Source organism: Tauraco erythrolophus, chromosome 18 (genome assembly GCF_009769465.1).
Source record: "Tauraco erythrolophus isolate bTauEry1 chromosome 18, bTauEry1.pri, whole genome shotgun sequence".
Lineage (NCBI taxonomy): Eukaryota > Metazoa > Chordata > Aves > Musophagiformes > Musophagidae > Tauraco > Tauraco erythrolophus.
Window position 1 is genome coordinate 8,314,629 of NC_141482.1, and position 14,935 is coordinate 8,329,563.

Here is a 14,935-nt window from a genome sequence, read left to right on the forward strand (position 1 = left end):
TCTGATAATCCCCAACTTATATGTATTCTGTGTATTTGGGGTTGTTTGTTTTTTTCTCTCATTTAGCCTGAACAGGACAGGTATCTGAAGTCAATAAATGACATTATTCTATTAAACCATGCAATTTTCTTTGATCTTGTGAACTTCAGTCTTGCAGCAAAGCTTTTTTAATGTCTTTTTATTCTCCCTATGAAATTTAATATACTGTCACCCAAATGAGTGTTCCAGCACTACTTGCCCCGGATTAAAATGTGAGTCTGTGCCTGTTTCCTGCAATGGGGAAGGAGCATAGTAGACTGACTTGCAGCAGGGAAGAGAATGCTTAGACTAGGAGAACATCATGAACTGCTGCCAAGGAAAAAAACAGTTGCAGAGTTCATGGCATGGAGGATTGTAAAGTACCACCAGGAGATGTGCTGACGTTTGCCTACAGCACTAAGATGTGATTGACTCTTGTGGATGCGCAGCTAAAACTGCAACTCATTTATTTGTTCCATAGGATATTTACAGGATCAACTAGGCTGGATGGAAATGCAATAGGTAAGTATCCTGACCATTTAGTGTATTACAGGAACGCTTGTGATGTAACATCCTGAACTTACAGTAGTGTGTTTTAATGTTCAGTTGACTTTGTCCGATGGCTGTGTGCTGTTTCCATGGATGAACTGGCTTCCCCACACCATCCACGCATGTTCAGCCTGCAGAAGATAGTGGAGATATCATATTACAACATGAATCGGATAAGGCTTCAGTGGTCAAGGATTTGGCACGTGATTGGAGATCACTTCAATAAGGTAGCTTTTTAGATCGAGTTACAGAACGTACGGGAATAGCAGGACTTCTTTAATCAGCTGCTGCTTTTTATGTTCTTAGTGGTGTAGGTTGTGATATTGGAAAAAAAAAAATCCATTAAAGGCACCTAAAGGAAGCACCTATATAAAAATCTGAAGTGTGTAAATAGAAATGGCAATGTGTATGTGAATGATCCTTAATCACTTCATCATATAATTTTGTATTTGTAGTTTATCTTTATGCCATTGTCTTATCCTTCTGATCAAATGCCAAGTTAGTTTTCCTCTGGAATACATACAGATGATCCTGGATCAACAAAGTTATTTTCCTTAGGAAACTAGACCATTTTTGGTTGGGGTTTTGCTAACCTAAGATTTTGTTTGTTTGTTTCTAGCTGGCTATTATAGTTCTGCAATTGTTGCATGCAAAATCCATGGGTCTTTTTAGTTGGATGAAATGACTGAGAAAGCCATCCCCTGTGTTCTAAATATCTGAAAACTAGAACATACTAGTGATCTTTAGTGGACTGACATGAAACTCGAATGATGAATTTATTACTCATATAAGTGATACATTAGCTGGTAAGCGTTTGAAAATATGCTTTTCTTCTAGGTTGGATGTAACCCTAATGAAGATGTTGCCATCTTTGCTGTAGACTCATTAAGGCAGCTGTCAATGAAATTTCTTGAGAAGGGAGAGTTGGCCAACTTCCGCTTCCAGAAGGACTTCCTAAGGCCTTTTGAGCATATTATGAAGAAAAACAGGTGTGATACACTGCAATTTCTGTGTTACCTTGCTTAAATACCACTTAAAGATGTTACTTGGTGTGGGTTAGTTTGTCGTGTGCATGGAAGTGGCACAGTGTAAAATTGTGCCACTTGTGAAAGTCTTACTTTCTGGTTTTGTGTGTTTGTGGTTTTGTTTGTTGTTTTTGGTTGTTTTTTTTTTTAAGATCTCCAACTATCCGGGACATGGTCATACGCTGTATTGCTCAGATGGTGAACTCTCAAGCTGGTAATATTCGTTCAGGCTGGAAGAATATCTTTGCAGTCTTTCATCAAGCAGCATCAGACCATGATGGGAATATTGTGGAGCTGGCCTTTCAGACTACAGCACATATAGTCAGTAAGTAATGCTTGACAGATGCGAGTACCCAAATTAGCTTAGTTACTATGATTCTGGTTTAAAAGGCTCATGTGAATAAGCCTTTTGTATTTGAAGGTAAGTAAACACAAGATCTTGCAGCCAGACTGTTTAAACTCTGTGGCTAAGTGTTACCCGTTAAGTCTCCTGATTGCTATGGACAGTAAAAACTACTTGTAGATAACTGACTATAGAACTTGGAAGTTTGGAATAGATTCAATAAGTTTGTATGTTGCCCCATCTGTCACTATACATTGTTTTGGATTAAGGAACACGTTTCACGAGCTTCCATGCTGATTCAGTATCATATAGCGGGAGACGTAAAGCTTGTGACTCTGATATGTGACTGCTTGTAGAGTTCAGTTCACACAGCCTACCTGCTCTGAAAGTGTGTTTGAACAACGTACTGCTGCCACTTTCAAAGGAGGACAACCAACTCAAATGTTTTTGAAATGGACCTTCAATATTGATCATAGCTTTCTTAATGTTCCCATGAGGGTAGTGTCAGGACATTTAAGTAACACAGGTGAAAAAGAGCTATGGACAGTATTAATAAATGCAAATAGTAACGAAATTTTTTTTGCTAACTTGAATTGCATGGATCTTGGGAGTTGTAGTTTGTTCAAAAGCTTGTATGGATTGGATTTCTTTCCTATTCAGTCTATCCCTTCAGTCTGAAATCCAACTGATTTTTCTTCTCTTGCTACAGAATATGAATACTTATAGGCTTAAATAATTTAGGTAAATTTAGGTAGCTTCATTCACAGCAGGGAAGCCAACATCAAGCTTTACTCCTATTATTTCTTAAAATATTTTAAGAGCTTTGGGTTGTATATGCTGTGGAAGGAAACTGAACCATATAAGAAGCCATGAAATAATCCCAGATTGTAAAATTGGTAATTATCCAACCTGAGAAAATGGGATGCTGACAAATTTGGGTGGTAGAGTGGAATGGGGAAGCATGCAAGGGAAGACAGAGAACCATGTTTAATCTAGGTGATCTGGTCTTTTTATATTTGTCCATTCAGTAGTGTACCATGGCTGACATCTGTAGATCAGTGCCAGTTTTTTTATGGGTTTCAGTATCAGTAAATTTTTAAAAGTGTATTTGTTTGTTCTTCACAGCAAATATTTTTCAACAGCACTTCCCAGCAGCAATTGACTCATTTCAGGATGCAGTAAAATGTCTCTCTGAGTTTGCCTGTAATGTTGCATTTCCGGACACCAGCATGGAAGCTATTAGACTTATTCGGTATTGTGCAAAATATGTTTCAGAAAGACCACAGGTATCTTCTTTCATTTTACCCTTGTGTGTTCTTACACGGTCTTCTACTGTTCAACTGAGACTATTCTGTAACTAAGAAAGAACTTTTGGGCTCAAACTTCAGTCTCCCAGCAGCAAGTGTTTGTATTAAAAGCTCATTCAGAATTAGGAGTCATTTTGATATTATGTCAGCAGGAGACTAGGACTAATTAAAAAATTTTAAGTCTCATCAGTCCAAACTGGAAATAACTGAATGAAATAGTCTTTTTTTTCGATAGTATTAGGATTACTTGGACAACAGTAATTCTTGTTCTGTCACCCTACTTATGTCTAGGTAACATACATGCATATTTTTCTACATCAGTCTATTGTGTGAATGCTTAATATAATAACCACTTTCCTGAAAAGAGCCTGGAGTTGGATTGCCTTGCATGTTACCATTGCAAGGTGTGCATGCTGTATTCAATATGCTGGAAGAGTGTAGAACTGGCTTATGCCAAATTTAGATTTCCTTATTACCTATATTTATATAATTGTTGCCTTTCACTGTTAAACTCACTTCCTAAAGTCCAAGCCTCTGCTAAAGGCTTTACAAGTTGCAGGACTCAAGTAAAATGGATTTAAGTATTTATTTTCCTTTTTTTTTCTCTCCAGTATTTTCACACATAGTTATGTCTCAGATTTATACTTACATTTTACAGGGTTTGAGTGTTACGGTAGAAACTAAGCCAACTTTTCAAGTCTGTCTGTGCCCCTAGTAGTATCTAAATCTGTCAGATTTAAAGATTTTTGAGAATTTTTTTAAAATCTTTTTTTTTCTTGCCCATCTCCAAGGTATTAAGGGAATACACAAGTGATGACATGAATGTTGCTCCTGGGGACAGAGTATGGGTCAGAGGATGGTTTCCCATTTTATTTGAACTTTCTTGTATCATCAATCGTTGCAAATTAGATGTTCGAACAAGGTAATAAAGTCTTTCTTTTTTTTTTGATTCAGTTATTGAAGAGATCACAGGTATGCATTTTAACATCTTTTCCTTTATTTGTTTGGGTTTGTTTATAGAGGCTTAACAGTGATGTTTGAAATAATGAAGAGTTATGGCCATACCTTCGAAAAGCATTGGTGGCAAGATCTGTTCAGAATTGTGTTTCGGATTTTTGATAATATGAAACTCCCTGAACAACAAACAGAGGTAAAACAAAAAGTAGCAAATGTTTGAGTTCTTATTTTCAAGAGCTCAAGCAATCAAGGCAGCAGTTTACGGTGTTTGTCTTGTCAGTGTGTTTCTACCCTATACTACCCCAAACCTAATGATCCATTATTGTATTCTGCCGTATTCTGTGGCATGAATCAAACTTGTCATAGTATCCACTGACCCATCTGTCTGTTCTGTCTGGATGTTTTCAAGGAGAATATTCAGGGTTTGTTGTGAAAATATATAGTTTTCTGAACAGTATTCATGTGGGCAACTAAATGCTTCTGACAAGACATCTGCAGTAGTGAGGCGTTTTGGTTTTGTCTAAATTCGACTCCTCAGAGGCCACAGGCTTTGAATAGCCATGCATAAACCAAGTGCTATCCTCAGGGAAGAACCCATGTAAAACCAAAGACTTTTCATTTTTTTCTCGTAGAAATCTGAATGGATGACCACTACATGCAACCACGCACTTTATGCAATCTGTGATGTATTTACACAATTTTACGAAGCTTTAAATGAGATCCTTCTTCCTGACATACTTGCACAGTTACACTGGTGTGTAAAACAAGGTAGCTTATTTACTTGTATCTTTCGATCAATATGTTTTTTAAGTACTCGTTACTTAAGAAGGGGAAAGTTAACTGTATTTTGGAAGAATAAAAGCTACCATTAGGACAGTATGTTATGTAACAAGCAGTATCTTAAATATTCAAGCATCATTCTATTTAATCAATTAGGCAGCTCTTCTGTTAATGTGTTTATAATGTGTTTATGGTGCTATTGTGACAGCAAAAGCTTTTAAAGTTGTCTTTATCTCTGGGAACAACCTTTCTCCGTTTGGCTGCATGGATAAAATACCTCATTCATTTATATTTATATTTTTATATATATATATTCATATATATACACACACACATGCATTCTGATTTTTTTTTTTCTTTTTTCTCTCCCCCATCCTCCTTCTCTCAACCATAAATAAAACTTTCTAGAGAATGTGTTTTCTTTTAGGCTCCATCTCTTATGCCTGAAATCCTGCATATTGCTAGCATGGAATGTGACTACCTTGCAGGAAATCATAAGTTTCTACTTGGTGCTCTTCCTTCTTTTGTCTCACTGTATGCTTCCTTTCTGCTTCTCTCCTGTCCTTTGTCTTCCCTGTTTGGATTTCAGTTTCATGAATTCTGTTTTTTAAACACTGGGGTATTTTTATGCAGTAGGTTCCTGAGCTTGATATTATTGTAATATACTTTATAAGTATGCTTCAAGATAAGATAGCATGCATTTCACAATATTGGTAAAATGTTGAATGGAGCAGTAATAGAGAATGCTTATTTCTTCATTTATGTTTTAGAAGTTGATAAATACAGAACATTTCTTTCACAGATAATGAGCAGTTGGCTCGATCAGGTACAAACTGCCTAGAAAACCTGGTAATACTAAACGGACAGAAATTCAACCCTGAAGTGTGGGGCCAGACATGCAATTGTATGCTAGAAATCTTCAAAACTACTATTCCTCATGTGTAAGTTCATAAATTTAATTCTCATACTAACACCTGATTCCAGAGCAACAATATTTACTTTTTTTTTTACTTTGTGAAGCTTGCTGACGTGGAGGCCTGCAGGAATGGAGGAAGATTCAGCTGAAAAACACTTGGTAAGATTTAATTCAGTGCAACAAACTAACTTGAAGGGTTTTGTGTCAGGTTAGCTTTCGAAATATTTTATTGTAGCAAATATAATTGACAACAAACACTGGAATTGACATTAGCTTGTATTTAGTGTCATTGTAAAATAGGATATAAAGAATGGATGCAGGAAGCCTTTGAATCTAAGACTAGTGAAGTCATCTGAAAAATGATAGCTAGTTGGTAGTTAGTGTTTTGGATTGCTAGATTTGTTCTTCATTCTTTTCTAGGATTTAGACCTAGATCACCAGTCTTTAAGCAGCATGGATAAAAATGCTTCAGAAAGAGGACAAAGTCAACTTTCAAATCCAACAGATGAGAGCTGGAAAGGTGGTCCTTATACAAGTAAGGAAAACATGCAAATTTATTAAATGAACTTTTATAGCTACTCTTAGTCCTGTAGCTCTGTAGAGAAAGTTTTTGGGCACTTAAACTTGGGGTATATCTTTATAACTTGTGTTTATGCCTTGCAGAGAAATTTTCTCTGAGATCATTCACAGGATCTCTAAATAGCAAAATGCTAATGTGGTGCTTTGCTTGCCTATTGTAAGTGAACTGTCATAAGTTGCTTCTGAAACTTGTGTTACTGCGTTTCATTAGACCAGAAACTATTTGCTGGCCTCCTTATAAAGTGTGTGGTACAGCTGGAATTGATACAGACCATTGATAATATAGTGTTCTATCCGGCCACAAGCAAGAAGGAAGATGCTGAGCACATGGCTGCAGCTCAGGTACCATCAGACTTATTTATAACTTTGTTGTGGCAGTAAAGTACAGACTGTTGAATGCTGCAAAGTGTGTTTAGAAAATAGAGTATATAGTCTCTTCCTTTTTCTGACTCTCAGCATGACCCTGAACATGGGTGTCATTACTCTTAAACTGTGATTTTTTTTTTATTATTATTTTTTTTACTGCCTCCAGTGTTTCCTGGCAGTCTGCTTGTTGAATTATTATATTACCATTGTTTTTATTATCATTTGTTTTTATGATGAATACGTACTTATCAAAAATGGTTTTTTGTTTGTTTCGGGAAGATCATTCTTTTCTGTTGTTTAGCCCGACTGTCTTCATTTAGCCACAGTTGAGGCTTTACTCAGCTTCTATGTGTTTATACAGTACAAGATGCAGAAGTTGAACTTTAGCAAGGTTAGTGGTTAAGATTTAACTCATTACCTGCCTCGGAGAGGTCTTTGTCTCTGAAAATTCTGATTCTAGGAAATAGTGCAAGGTAGCTCTTGCTTGGCTATGTTTAATAAAGTCCTAAGCTAGATGTTTGGGCTAGTGCCTTCAGGCAGTGTTTTGGGGATGGTATAGTTATATTCCTAATGAAATTAGCTAAAAATATTGACCAATTTTAATGAAACTTGGTATTAACTAAAGATGGGGAATCTCTACACTATGCAACAGTTAAACTTGCACTATTTTTGTGATTTGTTGTCATGTTTTTCAGAATTCAGCAGACCTACTCAGTCAGTTCCTAGAGGAGAAGAAATGTTCTATATTGTATTACTATGACTTTTTTATGCCTTGATAAGGGAGGTTCTTCCCTTGTTGTTCTTGGTTATTTTTTTTTCTTAACAATAACTAGTATAGATCATAACTTCTGTCTTTTAAAATATTCTACTGAAAAGAGTACAACTCTGATATTTGACAGGACTGTTCTGCCGTGGTGCATTGCACCAATATTTCACTTGTACTTAAAAATTGAATCTGGAGTTAGTACTATATGGTCTTTGAAGTATCAAAGTCTCTTAAGCTTATATAAAAGCAATTTGTTACTGACACTCGTCTCTTCCCCCCCCATCCCACCTCCTTTTAGCGAGATGCCTTGGATGCAGATATCCACATTGACACAGAAGACCAAGGAATGTATAAATATATGTCTTCACATCACCTCTTTAAGTTACTAGATTGTCTGCAAGAGTCCCATTCATTTTCAAAAGCCTTTAATTCAAATTATGAACAACGAACTGTGTTATGGAGAGCAGGTGAGACTTTTATTTCTAGTTTGCTAAAGATACTGAGCTCAACTTAGCAGCTTTAGCTATCAAGATACAAAAGTATGCCATTGCAGTAACCTCTACAGTTAATCCGACAGTGTTGCCTGCTTTCATTACTTGTCTTCTTCCTAATGACTTGAATAATTCTGTTTCCTAAGTTATCTGCTTTTTTTGGTACTACTGTAGTTAAATGTCTTTATAAATAGATTAGGTCTCTATCAAAATCAAGGAGGAGGAAATACTATCTGGACAAGAAATCATTACTGTTCACTAGTGGAGGGTATTGTTGATAAACTTTACCTCTTGGCTAGTAACTACAGATGTCAATGTTCCCCCTCTCCTTATGTGTAACTGATTTCTAGGGTTCAAGGGTAAATCAAAACCCAATCTGTTAAAACAAGAGACCAGCAGCTTGGCTTGTTGCTTGAGAATACTCTTTCGAATGTATGTGGATGAGAACCGCCGAGACTCCTGGGATGCGATACAGCAACGACTGCTTAGGTAAGAGTATCAGCTTCATTCTGGTGCGTTTGTGTTTTCAGCCAGTAGGGTACATCCTTGGATAGAAATATTCTGGTTTGAGTTCCTGAGCAGAGCTTGCAATGTATATGGAGAGGGATATGACCACTTTTAGGAAAAAGTTAATTCAGCATTAAGGAAACCATCTACTTGGAATAAATGAAGCACCTTCTTGTCTGACATAAGCTTTTCTTTACGAAAGTGGTGGTTTATGAATACTGTATAAGCTGTTGTATATCTGGAGCTTAGGTAAATGTAGAAAATCATGCTAAATAAATATGAAAAGGTATTGGGTCCCCTTTATTTGACAAGGGAGTTGTTGGTACATAAAACTTCAGAATACTAATCTCTAATCAAATGTGAAGAACTGTTAAACTTGCTATTGGCACTAATGCAGTGGATTTCAGTAGCATTCTGATTTGTCACCACACATGGACATATTAATCTTTTCAGTGTGTAAAAGTTTCCTTCTTTAATTAAAATAGCGCTCCCAAAAAAGCCATAGTAAGAGGTACGTCTTGTTCCTCGTGTTGACAGTCTTACAGCAATTTATTAATATGATAGTAATCCCTCTTTAATCCATGTTGCTGGGCTCTGCAGATGTTTATTAAAGCAGCCTACATTTGGAGGGAGAACTCTTTCATGTCGCTGTTGTCTAAGCTGCCCCAATGTAAGTATCAGGAAATAATGTTTGCAGGTTGAAGGCGACAACACTTTAATTACAGAAGGCTTATGAGGAAAATCAAACTCTTCCACCTCTGACTCCATGGTTCTTTGTTGACAACATGCAAACTATTTCAGTTCAGTTAGCTGTAACAACTACTGTAACAGAAAAATCATTGAGACAAATTTGTGTAATTGAAATCGTTGTATGTGATAGAAAACTTTCCCATGGAAACACTTCTTGCTTGAAAACAAAATACACTATGAGAAGACAAACAGTGCATGTTATAAAAACTTGTTATGGGTTTTCTTTATCATTTGTCTGAACTGTGTCATCTCATCAGTGTATGCAGTGAAGCCCTGGCATATTTTATTACCGTCAACTCAGAAAGCCACAGAGAAGCTTGGACCAATCTCCTGCTGTTGCTTTTAACAAAAACACTGAAAATCAGTGATGAAAAGGTAAGAATGAGCTGGAAGTCATATCTGTCTACATTCAAGTATTTTTCATTTCTGCTTCTGTTGAATTCCGTCTTTGTTGTCATCCATATTTCAAGATGGCTAGTTTGCTTACTCACATGGCGTGTACTCTCCTTGAAACACAGCAATCGCTTCATCTCCTTTTTTTGCAAGCATTCTACATTGTAAAAATTGGACTGCATCCATTAAATTCACAGCTGTACAGAAATACTGATAGAATAACTGCAGAGCTTTTGCATGAAAGCTCAATGAGTGTTCAATAAAGGATGGGCTTGCACTGTATTACAGCTGCACAGGAATGGTAGAGGTAAACTTCACCACTATAAAACTGGATTTCTGGTTCTTTGACAGTAATGGCAGAAAATACTTTTCAGGATCTCAGCCCTTTTGAGGAAAAGGTGAATGCAAGTATTCACTATGTTAGGACATGGCAGAGAAACTTCTGGAAGTTTGCCTTTTTTTTAACTTTCCAATACTATTGCACTTCATCCTTTTTTTTTAAAGTGTATTTTTTTTCTGGTGTATTTTTTTTTTCTCTCTGTATTGGAAAGTCTGTAATTTCACTTCTCTTTGGTGTAGTTGGGAATGTTTTACTGCAATTTACCAAGATTTTTAAGAAATTGTTAGTAGTGGTGGCTTGGCTTCTCTGTGTAGCAGCAATTCAGTGATGTCTCTATGGCTGTGGCGTGTTGTGAGAATAGTCTTATCTCCGTGTAGATAATATGGCAATTTGGCTATTCTTTAGTACACAATCCCAGTATCTTTCTGTTGTAAAAGTTCTGTGGTGAAAGTGTTCCATTAACTTTCCCTGTAATTAATACTGAGCATTATCAGGAAACGAATAGAGGACAGAACATATTTCTTGTTGTGTTAAATTCTTGACAGATTTGCATCTCAAAAACTGTTTGCAGTTCTGATCCCCTGTATCAAAAGGCCTATAATGGAGCTGGAGAAGGGTTTAGAGAGTGTGACAGGAATAAGGCATATATAGACTGGTTCCCATACATGGAACTGTATGCATGTTAGACTTTTATTCAGTTATCTTTTATCCAGAAAAGAAATAAAAATTAGAGATGCACAACATCGTTATGAGTATGAAGAGGGGAAGAACTGATAATGCTTATACTGAAAGAGATGGCGAATGAGTTTGGGAGATGGCAAGTCACTGAAGTGGGGGCAAAAAAAGAAAAACACACATAATGGAGAATACTTCACATACTAGCTTCAGCTGTGGAAGGCTTTATTATGTATCGTGGGTGACATTTTAAAGAGTCTGGAGAAGCAACTGGACAAATTCACACCAGAGGGGGGTGTTTCTACAAGCAGTCCCCAATACCACCTCTAGCCTGAGAAATCCCTGAGCTACAAAATAGTCCGTTTTAGGGAAGTAATGCCAACTGCATGCTCTGTGTATGGTTTCCTGTAGACATCTGCTAAGGCTGCTGCAGAAAACAGACACAGAACTTGATGGCCTTTTGGCCATCCAGGGGGGACCTTTGATCGGGTAAGACTTTGTGTTTTAACAAGCTGATGTACCCATGAGTGTGGAAAAACTGCGCTTTCCTATAGTAATAGAGAATAACGTTCTTTTTTCATATCTTCTTTGATAGTTTAGGGCACATGCTTCAACGTATTATCCATACTTGTGTGAAATCATGCAATTTGACCTGATTCCTGAGCTTCGAGCTGTGCTACGGAAGTTCTTCCTGCGTATAGGTGTTGTGTTCAAAATCTGCGTAACAGAGGAGCAGATACGGACAACTGGGATGACTTTACCTTCATGGTAGCCCTAAGTAGGGTTGGTTACTTCAGCTTGTACATAAAGCTCTGCTCCAGAGATGAACTGAAGTGGATGGGGAAAAAATGGGACCCTGGTGTATCAACACAGCAGCAAGTTACTCTTACTACAATGGCATTCGGGGAGGAGGAAAAAATCCTGTTCTGTCCATCCTACAAAACTATCAGCAGTTTTATTTAAATTATTGCTTACAGAGTTAATACAGTAGATGTAAAGTCTCTTTGTTTCAATGCTGGTCATCCTTACGATCAAGTCTGTCTTGTCTTTTATCAATTGTTCAGTCTTGCCTCCCAGCTAAATCTGCTAAATCAGCTGGATTCCTCAATAGAAGTTATGCCCCTTGGAAATAACGAATATAGTTGTATAGCCTTGTGATGTTAGCACATGTGTTCACAATAAACTATACTGCAGTGGCTAATGACCACCTAAGACCATTCTGGGTTTTTCTTTGTGTGTACATGACTAGACCAGGCAGTGTGTTACGGTTTGTGAAGTTGACAGCCTGTAGAATATTTGGGAAAGGGTTTTCCTCCTGTTTAGCAAGTCATTTTTAAAACCTTTTTTATTATCAGTGCTTCGTTTTCTGAGACTTATTTTTGGTTTTATGGCAGGTTTTACATCAGGAGCACACAATAGCATCTACTTTATTTAGCTTGTTAGTCTTGAGTTAAAGGTGTTTTAAAAGGCTTTTACACTTTCCATTTACTTTCATACATTGCCAGGTCATGGACAGAGCTTATTCAGTAATATTAAAAACACGGTTTAGAACAAATAAAGCCACCTTTTTTTTTGTACCCTTGACTATAATCTGTTTAGTAATTGTGTCTGTTTAGCAAGAAGTCCTGTCCTTAATACCGAGTTCCGTCTCTTTTTACTGCAGACCTGCAACTTCCAGTTTTGTCTTTTTGTGCAAATCATTTTTGTTCTCAACTATTAGTTCCTAATTTGATCTAAGAGAAAACTGAATTCCCATGAAACTGCTCTAGCAAAATTTAACTTAAGATGGTTCATTTACTATAAGAGTTACCAATACGTTTCCATGTTTTGAAGGTATCGGTGAAGCAAATGTTACTTAACACTGCAGCTTTGCTTGCCCTAGAGGTTTTTCTTCCTTTCTTCCAAATGCCTGTTTTCTGTGACAACAGCTTCCATGATAGAATACCAGTTTACAGTTGAAGTACTGCAGGACTAAGGTTTGTCCTTTGAAATAATTTGAATTTCAAGTTTTAAGACTTCTCTAAGCTGGAAGAGTGTGGCAGGATGGGAGGAGAGGTTCCACTTCCTAAAATACTTTAAACAAAGGTATTGTATTAACTACTGTGCTATCCATAGTAGCAAACCTAAAATATAACAGTATTTAAAAAAACAAACAAACAAACAAAACAACAAAAACAACCAAACAAAAAACCCTCCACAAAAAAAAAAACACAAACAAAACAACAACCAAACAGAAACCAAAACAACTAACCTACTTGAATGATATTGTTTAACCTGTTATTTTGCTTTTTGAGTTTCCTGGTGGGGTCACTGTAGTGGAAGTTGTCTTGGGATCTTCCACTCTCAGAGCTGTTGGGATTCTTTCATTCCCCCCCCCATCTTTTTTTATCTTTTGTTGTTGTTGTTGTTCTTTTCAATGAGCTATTTCCAAAGGGTTCATATGGTGCTCTTCAGTAAATTGGCTTGTTCCATGTAAGCATTGTTTGGGAATAGTTTTGCAGTCAATAGTAGTGGGTAAGGCTTTCACATTTTTGTTTTTAGTTTTAACCAAAGAAAAACAAATGATGGTTGTGGCTCTTTAACTTTTAAACACCCATTAGATGAAATCTATACACTGATATTTATTAGAAAGGAATACATGGCTCTATTTTTACAATAAGAAAAGACTGAAAAATAAACAATGCTGATATTTAACTTGCTGCTTTTTAAGTGTCCTTTTGTGTTTAGTGTAGTTGCTCATTCCCTGGTAATGTCACTTCATCAATTACAGTGAAAATAAAGTATTTATTTTATGTCTATTTAAATCTGTAAGTATAGGCTATTCCTTTTCTTTTGGTTCTAGATTGTCCTAAAGAAAATATTTGAAACTTTTTTTCAGATTTTGAATGTGTCACTGCCTCATTGAATGTATACCCTTTACTATCAAAACACAAAATTTTTCAAGTTGCATGCTCTTTCTGTGTTTTACAGTTTTGAAAGCCTTACAACTCATGTCTTGAAACAAGTTTCTTAATTTTCAGATCTTAAATTACTCAACAGTTGCATTGTGGGCTTTCTTTACTGTAATGTGCAATGTTTGTACTGTCTCTGCATATAGAATAAGGGCCTTTAATCAATCTTTTCCTTCCGCCTTAGTTCTGAGACTGTTCTTTTACTTAAGTAAAGCTTTTATTGTATTTATACCATTTATAAACTGCTGAAATTAGGTATGTGACATCACAACATCCTAGACACTGTGGTGGGTGAAGGAGAAGGGGGACTGGAATGCAATTGGATTATAACAGCCTTAATCCTGTCACTTTTCTGAAATTGATTGTACATGTTAAAGCAATAAGAATGGGATGTTCAGTCAGATACCTGAAACACTTGTGTTCACAGCAGCTGTTTGGTTTCCCTTGTACAGTCAGAAAGATCATAACCCATAGACATCCTAACGAAGCTAAAAATGCTGAGCCTGAACTCCTGCAGTAGCCACTGCTGGTTCTGATCTTGTCCTGACTCTGCTGCCATAGGCTTTATCTGCCTGTGGTGGTTTTACTGGCTTTAGTGGAACTATGAATGAGGACAAGGTTCTGTGTCAGCATATCCTGGTAGAGACTGAGACATCTGTGCAATACGTGGAGTAACAAAAAGTAACCTCTTAGACTTGTAAAGTAGTGTTATGCAACAAATTAAACTATAAACTGATTTACCTATAATGACAAAAATATGGAGACTGCATGGTATTTATTCTTATTTTGGAATCCTCTAGGAAGTAGGTAGGCAGGGGGAGGATGCTAAGAGGAAAACCCTAAAAACTCCTTTAAGTAGTTGATTGTATCGTCTCTTACAGTACAAGAAAATACTATTTTTACAGTAGGTTGTTATCTGTCTCATTATCTCACTTTCCAAACTGTAAAAAGAACAATGTAAAACAATGTCCCCTACTACAAGCAAACACCCCCCCTCCAATTTTTGCTAAGTCTTACTATATGGAGTAAGATTAAAAATAGTACCCTTTAGCCTGAAGTAGAACTCAGCTTTTTCTGTCAAAAGTGCAGCTCCCTTTAATATGTAAATTGTTTGTTCAGCACCTTTAATGTTATTTCTGTGTAAAATGTACGTTTTCACATATTTAAAATGCCTAAGTTTTTTGAAGATCTCCATATTAAGTGCATTTAATATCAATAATTT

The 14,935-nt window shown here is 36.5% G+C and overlaps 1 protein-coding gene across 2 annotated transcripts in view; it reads left to right on the top strand.

Annotated features, from left to right (window-relative positions):
• ARFGEF2 (ARF guanine nucleotide exchange factor 2) overlaps positions 1-12,948 on the top strand; it is a 36,769-nt gene extending 23,821 nt beyond the window's left edge. Inside the window, exons 24-39 of one of the 2 annotated variants that reach the window (XM_086622820.1) lie at positions 500-540; positions 625-794; positions 1,405-1,556; positions 1,745-1,917; positions 3,061-3,221; positions 4,034-4,164; positions 4,263-4,392; positions 4,832-4,967; positions 5,782-5,920; positions 6,000-6,054; positions 6,316-6,430; positions 6,686-6,816; positions 7,905-8,073; positions 8,448-8,586; positions 9,612-9,729; positions 11,358-12,948. In XM_086622820.1, the coding sequence (XP_086478946.1) occupies positions 500-540; positions 625-794; positions 1,405-1,556; positions 1,745-1,917; positions 3,061-3,221; positions 4,034-4,164; positions 4,263-4,392; positions 4,832-4,967; positions 5,782-5,920; positions 6,000-6,054; positions 6,316-6,430; positions 6,686-6,816; positions 7,905-8,073; positions 8,448-8,586; positions 9,612-9,729; positions 11,358-11,534 (2,137 nt within the window). In that variant the 3' untranslated portion in view covers positions 11,535-12,948. Of the gene's footprint in view, positions 1-499; positions 541-624; positions 795-1,404; positions 1,557-1,744; positions 1,918-3,060; positions 3,222-4,033; positions 4,165-4,262; positions 4,393-4,831; positions 4,968-5,781; positions 5,921-5,999; positions 6,055-6,315; positions 6,431-6,685; positions 6,817-7,904; positions 8,074-8,447; positions 8,587-9,611; positions 9,730-11,357 lie in introns of those variants that run through there. The other variant, XM_086622822.1, reaches the window with a different exon arrangement.
• Positions 12,949-14,935: the final 1,987 nt, after the last annotated feature.